Source organism: Myotis yumanensis, unplaced genomic scaffold (assembly GCF_028538775.1).
Source record: "Myotis yumanensis isolate MYYU_CA2020_CCGP unplaced genomic scaffold, mMyoYum1.0.hap1 SCAF_2, whole genome shotgun sequence".
Taxonomy (NCBI): domain Eukaryota; kingdom Metazoa; phylum Chordata; class Mammalia; order Chiroptera; family Vespertilionidae; genus Myotis; species Myotis yumanensis.
Window position 1 is genome coordinate 82984133 of NW_027223753.1, and position 13956 is coordinate 82998088.

The window sequence follows — 13956 nt, forward strand, 5'->3', positions numbered from 1 at the left end:
TTACAGGTGAAACTGTGGCACAGAGAGGTGAAGAAAGTTAAGGTCCCACGGCTACTAGATGGCAGAGCCAGGAGTCAACACTGGTGCTCTGGCTCTGCTTCCAACCTCAATGCCAAGCTCCACATTCCCTGGGCCCTGTGAGCAACGCCATCGCTGACATGTGATCCTGCCTCTTGTGTGTTGAGGAGGTGCCCGTGTCTAACAGTATTGCCTGCAGCCGTGCCCCAATAGGCATTCCTGCTTGCTTTTTTTGCAAACTGCTCAGAAGAAGCCTGTTGGTGTTGATGGCAACACCTCCTTTGGTCTCAGACCTTCCCAAGCCGCTGGTAGCCACCCAGAGCACAGACTGTCCTCTGTGCCTTTCTTCTCATGCCTGAGGTCAGCCTCCTCCCCACATTGCCACACACAAGCTTTTTTTTTTTTTTTTTTTTTTTTTTGGTATTTTGCTCTCTCCATGTGCCCTGCCTCATGCAAGTTGTTACAAGTCATTTTAAAGGCTTGCAAGTACTTATCACGTTTTCCACTCATGATTTGAAGCAGACCATGTGCCATACTGAGCTGAGTGGTGAAGAGATAACATGACAGGACCCCAGGTCCCCCGCCTTTCACTGTTGGGTGCCCCTCCCAGCACCAAGTGGACACAAAGCAGGCATTCAATGAATACGCATTCATTTATTTAGCAAATATTTATTGTCTACTACATGCCAGGCAGGCAGTGAGATAAGGGCTGAGAAAATGGCGGGAAACCAGACATGTGCAGGGGGGACTTTGGCAAGGACCCAAGAAGAAAAACGGGTACTAGGAAGGGGCTGGAGTCTAGTGTGGCATCTGGTCAGAGTGACTCCTAGGTCTCTAAACAGAGATGCAGACACACATGTGCGGCAGTCGCTTCCGGGACCCCTGCCCCGTAGTGGCCACTGAGTACAAGTGTCTAGACGGGGGGGGGGGGGGGGGGCCGGCCTCGGGAAGAAAGCGGAGCTTGTGGAGCTATAGATTGGATGGAGGGCGGCTGGGCCAGGAGTGTGCGAACAGAGGGGTGGCGCACCACTGGAGCGGGCTTTTTTTTAGAAGGAGAGAACTCTCCAGTTCTCCGCTCCTCTGGAGCCTGGATTCTAATCCCAGGCCAGTTGCTTACCTGTTGTGTGTGACCTTGTCCCAGTCACTAAACCTTCCCAAGACTGTTACATCATCGGTTAAATGGTGAGAGGTTTAGAGGAGAATGCCTGGAAAGCTTCCCTGCACGGCTCCCCGCGCACGCAGAGAAAGCTCCCGGAACAGACGCTGTCATTACCCGCCGCTCACACCACCTTGGATGCCCTGGCCTCCTCTGGCAGAAACCAGCGGCGGTCTTTTCCGCGACCCGCGGCGCGTCGGTACGGACGCGCCCTGTCTTGATAAATTTATTAGCTTGCTTGGGGCGGGGTTTGGAAAGAGGCGAGGAGGGGAAGGAGGTGGTGGAGGGCAAAGAAAGGAAGAAACCGAGGGGCCGGAGGCGAGTAAGGCGGGGCCAGAGAGGAGCTGGGCTGGGTTCCTGGGCCCGGCGCGGCGCGCACCCGAAGCCCGCGGCGGCGGCGGGGCGGGGGCCGCGCGCGGCGGCCAATGGCGCGCGGCGCAGCGGCGGGGGCGGTGCAGGAACACCCGGCCACTGACAGCCAAACTCCCCAACTCCGCCCTCGTCTCCGCGGGATCCCGGAGCCTAGCCGGCCAGGGCCCGGGCCGCCCGAGCCGCGCTGCGAGCGAACATGGCAGCAGAATGAGAAGGCTGGCGCCGGGTCGTGGCCTCTGCCGTTGCCACCGCCGCGCTGCAGTTTAAGATCCGCGCCCCACGCCCTGGGAGCCTCGTGCTTACCGGCCTCCTGGCGGCCGCTGAATTATTTCATTCTAGGCGGAGGGCGGGGGAGCAAAGGGACCCCGCAGCCCAGCCGTTCCGGGCGCTGGCAGCGTGTAGAGGCTTGTGCGTGCGCTACTCGCCGGCTGCGGAAAAGACGCGGGAGAGAGTCAGTCCCGGGCTGCAGCGGCGTGTGTGCGGGGATGAGCCGGCCATGGAGCGGCCTCGGTGGGGCGCACGGAGCCGGCTGGCGCTGCGGCGGAGGTGCCGCCTGAGCCGAGGTTTCACGGTGCTTCGGAGCCTCGGGCGCCCTGGGTGGGTCTCTGCCGCCGCCTCCGGGAAGGACGGGAGCCCGGCGTGGCGGACACTGCAGCAGTCACTGCACTGAAGCGCCCCGAGACTGCTCTGCCCTGCAGCTGGGTGTGCTCTCGGCACCCGGGCGCCTTGCCCAGGGCACGGCGGCTGGCGCGCCGTGGAGAGCCGGGTGCGGGACTGGCTAGAGGGGTGTGTGCGCGCGTGTTGGACTGGACAGCCAAGCTAAAGCAGAACCAGGTGGACCTGAGCAGCCATGCTTCCCGGGGTGGGCGTGTTCGGCACCAGCCTCACCGCCCGAGTCATCATCCCTCTGCTTAAAGACGAGGGTTTCGCGGTGAAGGCGCTGTGGGGCCGCACACAGGAGGAAGCGGAGGAGCTGGCCAAAGAGATGAGCGTTCCCTTCTATACGAGTCGCATTGACGAGGTGCTGCTGCATCAGGACGTGGACTTAGTGTGCATCAACCTGCCGCCGCCCCTCACCAGGCAGATCGCTGTCAAAACCCTGGGTGAGTGGCCCCTCCCCCACCTCCTCTCCTGCCTCCTCTCCTCGCCTTTCCCGCTGCTTTTTCTCCTCTCTCCCTCTCTTCCTCCCAGAAGCTTACAAGGCATCTACGCTGACCCGAGGGCCTGAGACCCCACATTCCGTTCGCAGCGCCCTCCTTCCTCATCCCTGGCTCTCAACGCCTCTTTGCTTCCCTCCGCCCTTCTGGCTCCACCTGGACGCGCTTCCCCACGTGTGCGGCGCGGAGGCTGTAGGAGGCGCGTGCTCCGGGGATGGGGATGAGGCGCATCAGCTGTCGAGGACTGTGGATGGCTGCTCTGAGGGAGAGAAAACTAAGCCCCCAGCCGTGTGTGTAGTGCCGGAGAATGTGCGTGCGCGCCTGCGAGAGGCGAGTGCGCGCCCCAGAACGCTGAATAAAGGGCCCCACACACCTTTCTGGTTTCCCCGGGGGCGGTAGACCTGACGATTAGCAGCTGTGGCTCCCTGCTAGGGGTAGTTTGCTACTTTCCTCTATGAGTTAGTTTAGTGTGAAATTAGACCTCTGGCAATTATCTCGTCTTCGCTGAAAGCAAGGATAGCGGGAGTGGTTGGATGTCAGGGTTTGGGGGTATCTCCTGGGACGTCTTATGAATCTGGGAGGTTCGTAGGTTAGTACAGACTGGTTGGATAAAAGCAGAGAGTTTTAACTTTCGAGTGCTGCACCCCAGAATAGTCTGCGCAGATTAGGAGTCATAGACCTTCAGCTTTTAGGGCATGAGCGCAGTAGTTCCAGAGGCACAGAGGCTTTGTGTGGGAAAAGGCCCCACGCAGCCGATTTCACGTGGAGGCAAGCAGTAATCCCTCCTGAATTCCCGTCAGGGCTGGTGTTGACAAGCGGGTTGGGCATGCGCTCACCGCCCCTCACCAGCCGGTCCCCCCACCTAACCCAGGCAGTCTGAACAATCTCAGAGTACGGTACCAGCATGTCTGCCATCCCCAGAGGAACAACTGTTTTGTCCATGAGAGCAGTTCTCACTCAGACCTAAGACAACCCCAGGGAGCTTGTCCTCACTCTCCCAGGAAAAGTGTCGGAATTTTATTAGCCAGGAAAGAGACAAAGCACAGGATGTCACATGAGAGAAAAATTACACAGGGAGATTTGGGAAGGCACCCAGAAACCAATGGTAATTTATGTAATCTTGGACAGAATATTTTATTTTTAAAAACAGGTGTGGGTTTCGGGTAGGTGAAACATACATATATTTTAATTCTATCTTCAGAGACCTATGACCAGAATGTAGAACTCTCCCTAAAACACCATTCTTATCAGGCCATTCTGCTATTAACTCACACGGGACATCTGCTATAATAGGCTGCCCAAGGCTGTCAGTTTTCAGGTTACTTTTTATTAAGCTTCTGACCTTTGTTGCTTGGTTTCTTTGGCCTTGAATTGAATGTCACTGGATTTTGGCTAATATTTTGTTTCTGTTTCATATAACGTATGTGTTGGGTAGTTAACCTCTGTGCTTACAGTGAGTCTATGCATATCAAATAGATTATAGCCATCCTATAATATAAATCTGTTTGGTCAATTAGTATAAAACAGGTCCATATTGAGCCCCATGTCTCCTAGAGGGCATATGACTGGTCATATCAGAAAGATCATGTTTGACATCACTTTTCCCTCTAGGGCAACACAGTCCTGCAGGTCAGACCCAGGGAGCAGCCCTAGAGCTTGTCTCTAGGACAGTGGTAATTTGGGGAACAAGGATGTTTCTGTTTTCTGACCATCATGAGTCATGAGTGGGGGTACTTAGGTCATGAGTAGGGGTACTGGTTTCAAGAGAAGCACAAATTATATATTTCTAGATATTTATTTTCAAAAGTCCCTATGATTTTTTTCTTGACAAGACTAATGCGAGGAACATCTTCAAAACCAAGCATAAGAGGCACAGGAAATACTAGTAGACTTGGTTTAATACTCATGCTACAGAATAGGGCTTTGATCATGTCTTCATGGTAAGTCATAGGCTTTTTAAAAAAGAATTTCTGAGTTTGCAGGTAATTTGAAGTCATCTGTGATCATAGAATTGGGGAGGCATCGGATTTAGAGGGACTGGAGTTTAGTCTCTTTCTAGACTTCATCTTCACTGGAAATTCCCTGGAGGTCACTCTCCTTTGAGTTGTGCTTGCGAGTACCAGGCGGGGTAGTAGTCTGGGTTTGCTTTGATGTCACGGTGAGAGGTTTGTCACAGGCAACACAGGAAGTGAAAACCCCCGAACAGTTATACGATGGTCTGGCCGTTGGGGGTTTATAGATGCTAGAGTTTGTCTGGATTGAAACAAGCCAATCTTGATTAGTCCTGGTGAATTGTCTGTTTAGCAAAAGCCTGGGCAGCAATGGTGAGAGATCTGTTGTCTATATCCAGAATTGTCAAGGAGAGGGGTTGGTCTAGATAACGTAGATGAATAAAGCTTGGAATCAATTGAATAACATTATTTAATTTTAAAAAATTTCCTTGAAATCTCTATCTTAGTGAAGTAGGCATTTCTCTGTTGTAGAGACTTTTCTATAATGTATAATTTCTACCATGTCCAGGGCTGCCTCTTGTTAAGTACCTACTATGGGCCAGGCAGTGTGGTAGGTCCTGTATATAAAACATTTCATTGCATGATTAAAATAATTCTCTTAGATAGATGTTAGCTCCATTTTACAAATGAAGCAACTAAAATACAGAGACGTAAGTCGAACTGCTCAATTACATGTACCTAGAGATTTGAACCCATCACTCTGCCTCCTCTGGAACTTATTTCTTCCTCTCCTATCCCCAAACTTGCTCTTTTGCCTCAGTTTCTTCTCTCTGTTAACGGTAGCCAAGTGAGATTTTTGGAGTTATCCTCTACTCCTGTTACCTCCCCTCGCTCCCACCATGGAATCAATTCCTAAATCTGGTTGATGCCAACTCCTTAATCCCTCTTGTCTCTGTTCCCTCTTCTGCATCATTGCTTCTTCCATAAAAGGAACTAGGCCCTTAACTAGTTTGTGAAGTAGGTTCCAGTTGGCTCCTCCCTACCCATGCCTCTGTCCACTTTCCACCCTGCTGCCAGAATTATCTTGAAGAACTGTGGACCCGGCCTGGCTGGGTAGCTCAGTTGGCTAGAGCATTGTCTCCATACACCAAGGTTGCCAGTTCGATCCCCAGTTAGGGCACATACAAGAATCAACCAATGAATGTATGAATAAGTGGAACAACGAATTGATGTTTCTCTCTCTGTGTCCCTCTCCTTTCTCTCTAAAAATCAATAAATAAAAATGAAGGGAAAAAAAGGAACTGTGGACCTGATCATGTCACTGCTCCACCCTTTCATCACTTCTGGGAAAAGCCCCAACTTTTTGACATAACCGGCAAGAACTGCTGATTTTTCTGGAACCCCATGAACTTTAGCTAACCAGACTACTGCTTGAATGGACCCTGTTGGATTTTATGTCCATGCCTTTGTCAGATCATGGTTCCGCCTTATGTTGGTGATGGATGCCTGTTCTTTCTTCAAGACTCAGTCCCAGTGTTACCTGCTCTAGAATTCTCCCCCTCAGTCCTGTCCCCTACATATCCTTCTGTGGTCTCAGCACCACGGGACCCCATCTTATTTTGCATCTATTTTAATGCATTGTTTAAATTTTAAATTTTATTTAGCTATTTAAAATAGGTTATATATTCACATGAAACAAATTTTAAATGCTATAAAAATACACAGTGAGAAAGAAAGAAGTATGTGTCCCTCAGTGCCTGTCCTCAACAGAGGCCATTTTTATGTTTCCTTTTGAAGGTTCAAGGAATGTACTGGCAAATAAATGCATGAGAATTTTAAAATCTTTTTTACACAATTGGTAACATCCTATTATATATTCAGATTACATATACACACACATATACAAAAACAAGAGGCCCAGTATATGAATTTGTGCACAGGTAGGGTCCCTCGGCCTGGCCGGCGATCAGGGCCAATCGGGTCGTCTCGCCCAGTCCCGATCAGGGCCATCAGGGCTGGCTGGCCAGGGGGAGGGACAGCAGGAGGTTGGCTGTGGGAGCGCACTGACCACCAGGGGGCAGCTCCTGCGTTGAGCATCTGCCCCCTAGTGGTCAGTGCGCATCATAGCTACCGGTCATAACGGTTGCTTAGACTTTTATATAGATAGATATGTACATAAAAAAACTCAGAATGTGAAAGTATCCTTGTTTCCATTTTTGGCTGCATAATATTTTATTGTATGGCTAAATCAACATTTATTTAACCATTTCCCTATTACTCAACATTGTTTCTAATCTTCTACTTATACAAACATCGTAATGAACGCACACCAATCCGCTTGTAGGAAAGACACGTGAACTGCTGGTCAAAAAGCATGTGCTCATTGCATTTAACAAAGACAGTGCCAAATGAGGGGGCACCTGAGATGACACAGCTATCTCAGACTTCCTTGTGTGCCCCTCTCCTCAAGCCCCTTGACTGCCTGGTGCCTCACCTTTGTATCCAGAGCTGCCTGGTGTGCAGGGCCCAGTGCAACTCCCCAGCCAGCCTTTGGGGTCAGTCAAAACATGTCTCGGTTTGTCCTCCTGCAGTGGGCTACTAGACTATGCAGTGAGCCGCCCAGCTGCCTCCTCATGTTCACTCTTGTTTCTTAATCAGGTGTTCTCTTTAGAACACCAAATGGAGGACACTGCATCATTCCCTGTTCTGAACCTTTCAGTGGCTCCTGTAGCACTTGGAGCAACATTCAAGATCTTTGTCAGACTTACTTGGTCTGAAATGGCCCTACCTAGTATTCTTTCCCACCTCTTTGGCAACAGTACATTCTCCCAGGCTCACTACCCTCCAGGTACTTTGTCCTCTTTTTGTTCCTCAAACACGCCAACTCCTTTCCCAGCCCTGGGCCTTTACAAACCGGCTCATCCCCATGTCTGGAAGGTTCTCCCTCACTCCTTTGAAGCTTCTCCTTCACATATTCTCACTTTCAAGTTTCAGCTTAAATGTTCTATTGGGAGAGAGGCTCTTCTGGATCCTCCCCTTCCAAATCTTTCCGCCCCACCTGTCACTTATACCTCTGTCATCCTCTTTATCTTCCTGGTGACACTATCACAGTTTGTGAAGATCTCTTTCATTTGTTTGCTTCTTCTCTTACTTGCCATTTGTCTCCCCAACTAAAATGTAAGTACGGTGACGTAGAGCCTTTGTCTGCTTTGCTCACCAGGGAGACCTTATCTCCCCAGACAGTGCCGGGCACTGAGTCAGTCACCTCGTAGACACTCCATAAATATTTGCTGAGTGAATGCTTGGGGAAGGTAAAAGGTTTTAAACAGGATGTGTCAGTCAGTACATAACATTTTTGTTCTGCATGCAATAGCCCAGTGCCTCTCAAACATTAACATGCAGTCACAGCACCTGGAGATCTTATCAAAAGGTTGAGCAGATTCCAGGTGGGACCTGAGATTCAGAATTTCTCTCCAGCTCGCAGGCGATGTGGAGGCTGCAGCAGCCAGACGGAGTTGTGCTGGCTCCCCGCCTCTGGAAAAAGAAGTTCTCTACTGTGAGTAATGAACCTGGCAGGGGAACCGTGCTAAAATGCCTCTTGTCTTTGTGTGTAATGTGATCACATCTGTTTTCATGGTCTCTGCCCTGATATTTGGAGACAGTAATGCAGAGGCTCTCAGGGAAGCCTCTCCGTGGGATGGAAGGCTCCTTTGGGAGGGAGAATAAGGCTTAGGGTTTCGCGGAGCTTTGATAGGGCCGCACATTGATCTTGCCCCAACTTGTTTGGCACCATCAGCTGAGGATCTGGAGCAGTACACCCTTTCCTGTCCTACTTCACAGTGTCAGCAATTGCTCAAGGTTGAGGAGGGCCGCTGGAACAGGGGTGAGAGAGCAGGAGGAAACCGGGTTGAGTCAAGGCCCCTCTGGTCATGGTTGCCACACTAGCAGAGATACGGCTGCAGTTAGATAATGAAACGGCACATTTGGACTTGAGAGTAACCCTTCTGAAATCCCAGCAAACCCTGCATTTCTGGTTCTTCCTTGAAGTCTCTTCTTGAGCTCTTTCTATCTGAAGACTGTGTGGGCAAGGCGATTTCTGCCCCTGAGCACTGAGGGAAATGATTCTGGTCTGATGATTTGTTGCAGAGTTGAGGAAGCCCCAAGGCATTATGTAAATGAAAGAAAGACTCTACTTACTGTTAGAGAAAGGGAAGCTTCACCAACCTCATCACATCTAATTGAAATTAGGTGCAGTTGAATGATAATTTTGTTGATGATGCCTGGCTTTGAAAATGTACAGTTGTGCAGAAGTTTAAACTGGAATGAGACGAAGCCAAATGAAGAAGTTGGACATTTTGATACCTGAAACTGGACGAACCAAAAAAAAAAAAAAAAAAAAGTGGAAGTAAATAGCATGTTTTAACCATTTATATGCCATAAGTGTCTATAGATGCAAGTGGTGGACCTTTTTAAATTAAATTCAAAATATCGTGGTAGTTAACTGGTTAAGGGTTACATACAGGCAATTAGTTATATATTTTGATTCAGGATAATTGTGGCCTGGCCAAGAGCATCATTGTATAAGATGTGAATCATAAGACTAACAATGAAAGGAAAGGTTGGCAGGTGACAACTGTGTGACATTGGGAGAGGTAAACATCCTTCCTGAGCCTGTTTTCTCATCAATATGATGGAGTTAAAGACCCTATCTTATAGCGTTGGTGTGACAATTAAAATGGGTGAGGGTATGTAGAGACCAGCCATGCCCCTTTAGTTATCTGCATAAGTTCAATAAACATTAGTTTTACTTCTCCCCAATGTGATCAATGCTTTAGCCTATTTCAAGTAGTGCTTTTGAACATATTTTTTTTTCTAATTTTCAGAAGAGATGAGTCCCTCCTGATAGATTCAGAAAATACAGTTGAAAGTTTTCTTATTTTTTTAAAAATATATTTTATTGATTTTTTACAGAGAGGAAGGGAGAGGGATAGAGAGTTAGAAACATCGATGAGAGAGAAACATCAATCAGCTGCCTCCTGCACACTCCCTACTGGGGATGTGGCCGCAACCAAGGTACATGCCCTTAACCAGAATCGAACCTGGGACCCTTGAGTCCGCAGGCTGATGCTCTCTCTACTGAACCAAACCAGTTAGGGCAAGTTTTCTTATTTTTAAAAGGGAATGTGCATAAGCTAAGTGTCTAAGGTTGTCTTAGCTCAGAATCCAGTACTTGCTTCACAGATATGTGGTCTAGCAGGTGCTGATGGGTTACCAGAAACTCACCATGCTCCTATGAAGATTTATTACTGTGAGAAGATGTGGGGCCATCTCCTGGAACTCAGGGGCAGAGATGTAACTGGGCCTCACTAGGTATGTGGAAACCATGAACTCTGGGAATGTGACCGTTCTGTGTTCTACTCGTCTTCATGTGTCGGCTTTATCATTATCTCTCTTTAGACCAGCCTCCTCTGCTTCAAGGGCCCACGTGGTGGATAGAACGCTGCCCACACATAGCTCCCAAAGACAAACAACCATTCAACCACCTGAAAAGTGCCACCCTGCCCCTGTCCCCCAATCCCAGTTGTCCCTGTGTGTGCCTGATGCCTGTTTCTAGCTGAGTCTTTTTGGAGGTTATCTCATAATGTGGGGAGTTTATCACAAAATGCCAAGGAAACCACTAATGTAGGATAGAGGGATTAAGAATGGTCATTCCCAGCTGGGCCACACTCCACAAAGGTGCTGATTATAGGAACAGACTTAGGTGAAGATTTTGCAAATGTAGACATATCTTGATTACATAGGTTCTTTATCCACTTTATGAAATACACATTTGGTATTTTGCTGCTTTTATAATGTCCATAGTAAAACAGTGGAATGATGCAATCATTTGTCATAGCTTTTATTAGTAAATTTAGGATGTATATATTTTTAAAGTATGTGATGGGAAAGTAGAGAAACAGGGAGTTTTGTGGTTACCTATTGGTTTTACAAGCCTTTACCGAGCACCTACTGCATGGTGTGTGCCAGCAGGGCACCGAGATGAGGCATAGCCCTTTGTGCTCAAGTCTCAGCACAAGGCCTGGAAGGAGCCAGGAATTAGGAAAAAGGCTCCCTGGAGGAAGAAGGATTTCAGCCTTCAGATTGCCTTTGCACTGGAAGCTACGGCATCAGTTCTTTCCTAGGTCTCCAGCCTGCTGTTCTTCCCTGCAAATTTTGGACTTGTCAGTTTCCATAATTGCATGAACCAATTCCTTAAAAATCAATGTCTCTGTCTATCTCTCTTCATATATATACACACACACACATCCAATTGGTTCTGCTTCTCTGGAGATCTCTGACGAATACAGATTTTGGTTGGACCAAGGCCACCTGGCTAGACAAGCTGGGCGATGAGATAGCTGGCAGGTGTGTCACACAAGTGTAAGGCTGGAAAGGCTTGTCGGTGGAGAAACTGTTCCAGTGAGTTTAGCTGGTGGGGGTGGGCATTCACCTTTAGGAGAGCATCTCTGAGCATTGTCCTCTACACAGGAAGACCTTGAAGGCAGAAGTGCTTTCTGGTTTAGACTCAAGCCAAAAGAATGCTGGGAAAAAGGCTTCCACATCCTCACTGCTGAGAGCCATAGTGACCCTTCACCTTGAGCAGTTCTACACCTGTCAGCAGGGCTTTGAGGAGCTGGCCACTCAAGTTTGGGCAAGTCTGGAATGGCTTAGGGTTTAGACTCTCTTTGAGAATTGTTAATGGCCTGTAGAGCATTAAAAATGCAGAAAAAAAAACAACTTTACATTAAAATGATATGGATGATACATTTTTTTTAAGTTTCCAATTTCCAAATGTAATAGAACTTATGGTATTGAGATGATCTGTTAGCATAATATCCAGAAACTAAAGCTACAGAATTTTGAAGCCCCAAATTAAGTTTGTTTGCAGCTTTAACAGTGCTTTAAAAAAATAGCTTTATTGGGATATACTTTATATATATAAAATTTACCAAGTGATTCAGTCACTTTTTAGTAAATGTATATAGTTGTGCAGCTACCTATACAAAAAGGTTTAGAACACTTCCAGTGTCCCAAAAAGTTTCCTAATGCCTGTTGGCAGCCAATCCCTGTTCTTACCTCTAGCCCCAGGCAACTACAGATCTGTTTTCTGTCTCTGCCTTTCTTAGAAATTTTATGTAAGTGAAATCATAATATTTAGTCTTTTGTGCCTGGCATCTTTCACTTAGCATGTTTTTGATGTTCATCCATCTTGTTTCATGTATCATAAGCTTATTCCTTTTTTATCGCTGAGTAATATTCCAAGATTCCATTGTATGGATATACCATATTTTATTTATCCATTCACCATTTGATGGATGTTTGTATCATTTTCAGTTTTTTGCTATTATGAATAATGCTTCTGTGAACATTTGCATACAAGTCTTTTTGTAGACCCATCTTTTAGTTTGTCTTGTATAGTTATCTAGGACTAACATTGCTGAGTTGTAAGGTCTGTATAGATTTAACTGTTTAAGAAACTGCCAAACTGTTTTCCAAAGCAGCTGCCCATTTTATAGTCAAACCACCTATGCATGAGAATTCTAATTTCTCTACATCATTACCGATACTTGGTATTGTCAATCTTTTTTATTATAGCCATTCTAATTAGTGTGTAGTGGTATCTCATTCTGATTTTGATTTGCATTTCCCTGACAATGATGTTGAGCATCATTAGCCAGGTGCTTATTAGCCAGTCGTGTATGTTTGGTGAAATGTCTATTCAAATCTCTTGACCATTTTTAAATTGGGTGGTTTGTCTTCTTATTGAGCTGTATGCATTGGTTTTGTGATTTTGTTAAGTTGTTAAGTCAGGGGTAGAATTTTTTGGTTTTAAAATGCTTCCCTTTATTTTTGATTTTAGAACCAGATACAGTTGAAATAATCCCCCAAGCCAAATGAAATTAGCTTTGCCAGATATTCATTGAAATGGTTCATTATCTAGAAGAGCAAGACAGCCATGTGAGCGGATGCTCATGATGGGCCCCAGCGTTGCCTGGGGCCCTGACAATGCACGGAAGATTCTTTGAGGGAAATTTCTAATTTGAAGATTACCGGACATGCTCCAGGGTCTTTCAGTCACTTGTTTTGCACAGTGTCTGGACAGTGTTTCTCTCCCCCCTCCCCCACTTATTTTTATTTAATAAAAGCCTTTGAATGCTTGTAGCACTGTCTTAGCTGTGGTGGGAAATACCCCACAGAGTAAGATATGATTTTTGTCCTTCAGAGAAGATAAGCCTGCACAAACACAACAACAATGCAATGAAATATATGATTAACTACAGAATGAATCGTTATACTGCAATCCAGGAAGTGTTTGCTTAAGACAGTTGAGTAACCCAAAAATATCAGTATTGGATTAAGGGTCAGCCACCTGGGTAACCAGTGCCAACCAACAAAGGGTACTAAAACAAAGGGACAAAATAGAGAAAGGGTTTGAACAGAATCCCCTTATAGGCGTGATCTGTGTGTAAATGGGTGCCTTGCAGCAGAGCGAAAGCTTCGTCTAATAGGTGGTGAGTTGTTGCTAAGCTGCCTTCCAGAAGGGCTGGATCTAGTCACTGCTGAGCTTTTGTTTTGTAAGTGGGGAACTTGAGTTTGAGGTTAGAGATAAAATGTGCGGGACCTGTGAGGAGAGGCAGCATGGGTCCCTGAGGAGGTGGCCCTGCAGAGAATGGTGCTGCCTGGACTAGATGCAGAGGAGTTCCTGAGAGCTAGCATGGCCCAGGAAGCATTTTGGAGGAGGTGGGACTTAAACTAGATGAAGAGGAGTTAGAATTTAAACATTGAGAAAGAACACGTAGAAGGCTCTGTGATGTAAAATCGCCTTCCAGGAATCATCTGGTTCTGTAGCAACACAGGAAAACTGTGTTTCCTACGGTCGACAACTTAGGACAAAGAGTGGTTTAAGAATGTCCAAAAGTAAACTTTTTTCTTTTACTGAGAATTTAAAAAAATTATTTTCCCAGCAATTCCCTGCCCCATCCCCCCACTAGACATAGTTCCACTTGCTTCTTTCTCTCCCCTCAGATCCCAGGGTGACTGTGACAGATGACACAGCTCTGGGGCAGGCAAAGGAGAAAGCTTGCAAAATTGCTGCAAAGAACCCCGCTGACAGGGGCACAAGTGGCCACCTTAAAGGGAGCTGCAAAAATCGAGTCAACAAGTAACTTTATAAAGACAAAAGCTCCCTGTGCGATAGGTCCGGGGCAGGCTATGGTGGAGAGGAGGGTCAGCTGAGGAGAGGGTGTGCTGGCCTCACTCA

General features: G+C 47.2%; 1 protein-coding gene across 2 annotated transcripts in view; it reads left to right on the forward strand.

Moving 5' to 3' along the window:
* Nucleotides 1-1683: 1683 nt before the first annotated feature.
* The window catches only part of GFOD1 (Gfo/Idh/MocA-like oxidoreductase domain containing 1), a 115532-nt gene continuing 103259 nt past the window's right edge, over nucleotides 1684-13956 (forward strand). Inside the window, exon 1 of one of the 2 annotated variants that reach the window (XM_070405711.1) lies at nucleotides 1684-2649. In XM_070405711.1, the coding sequence (XP_070261812.1) occupies nucleotides 2397-2649 (253 nt within the window). In that variant the 5' untranslated portion in view covers nucleotides 1684-2396. Of the gene's footprint in view, nucleotides 2650-7576; nucleotides 8212-13956 lie in introns of those variants that run through there. The other variant, XM_070405712.1, reaches the window with a different exon arrangement.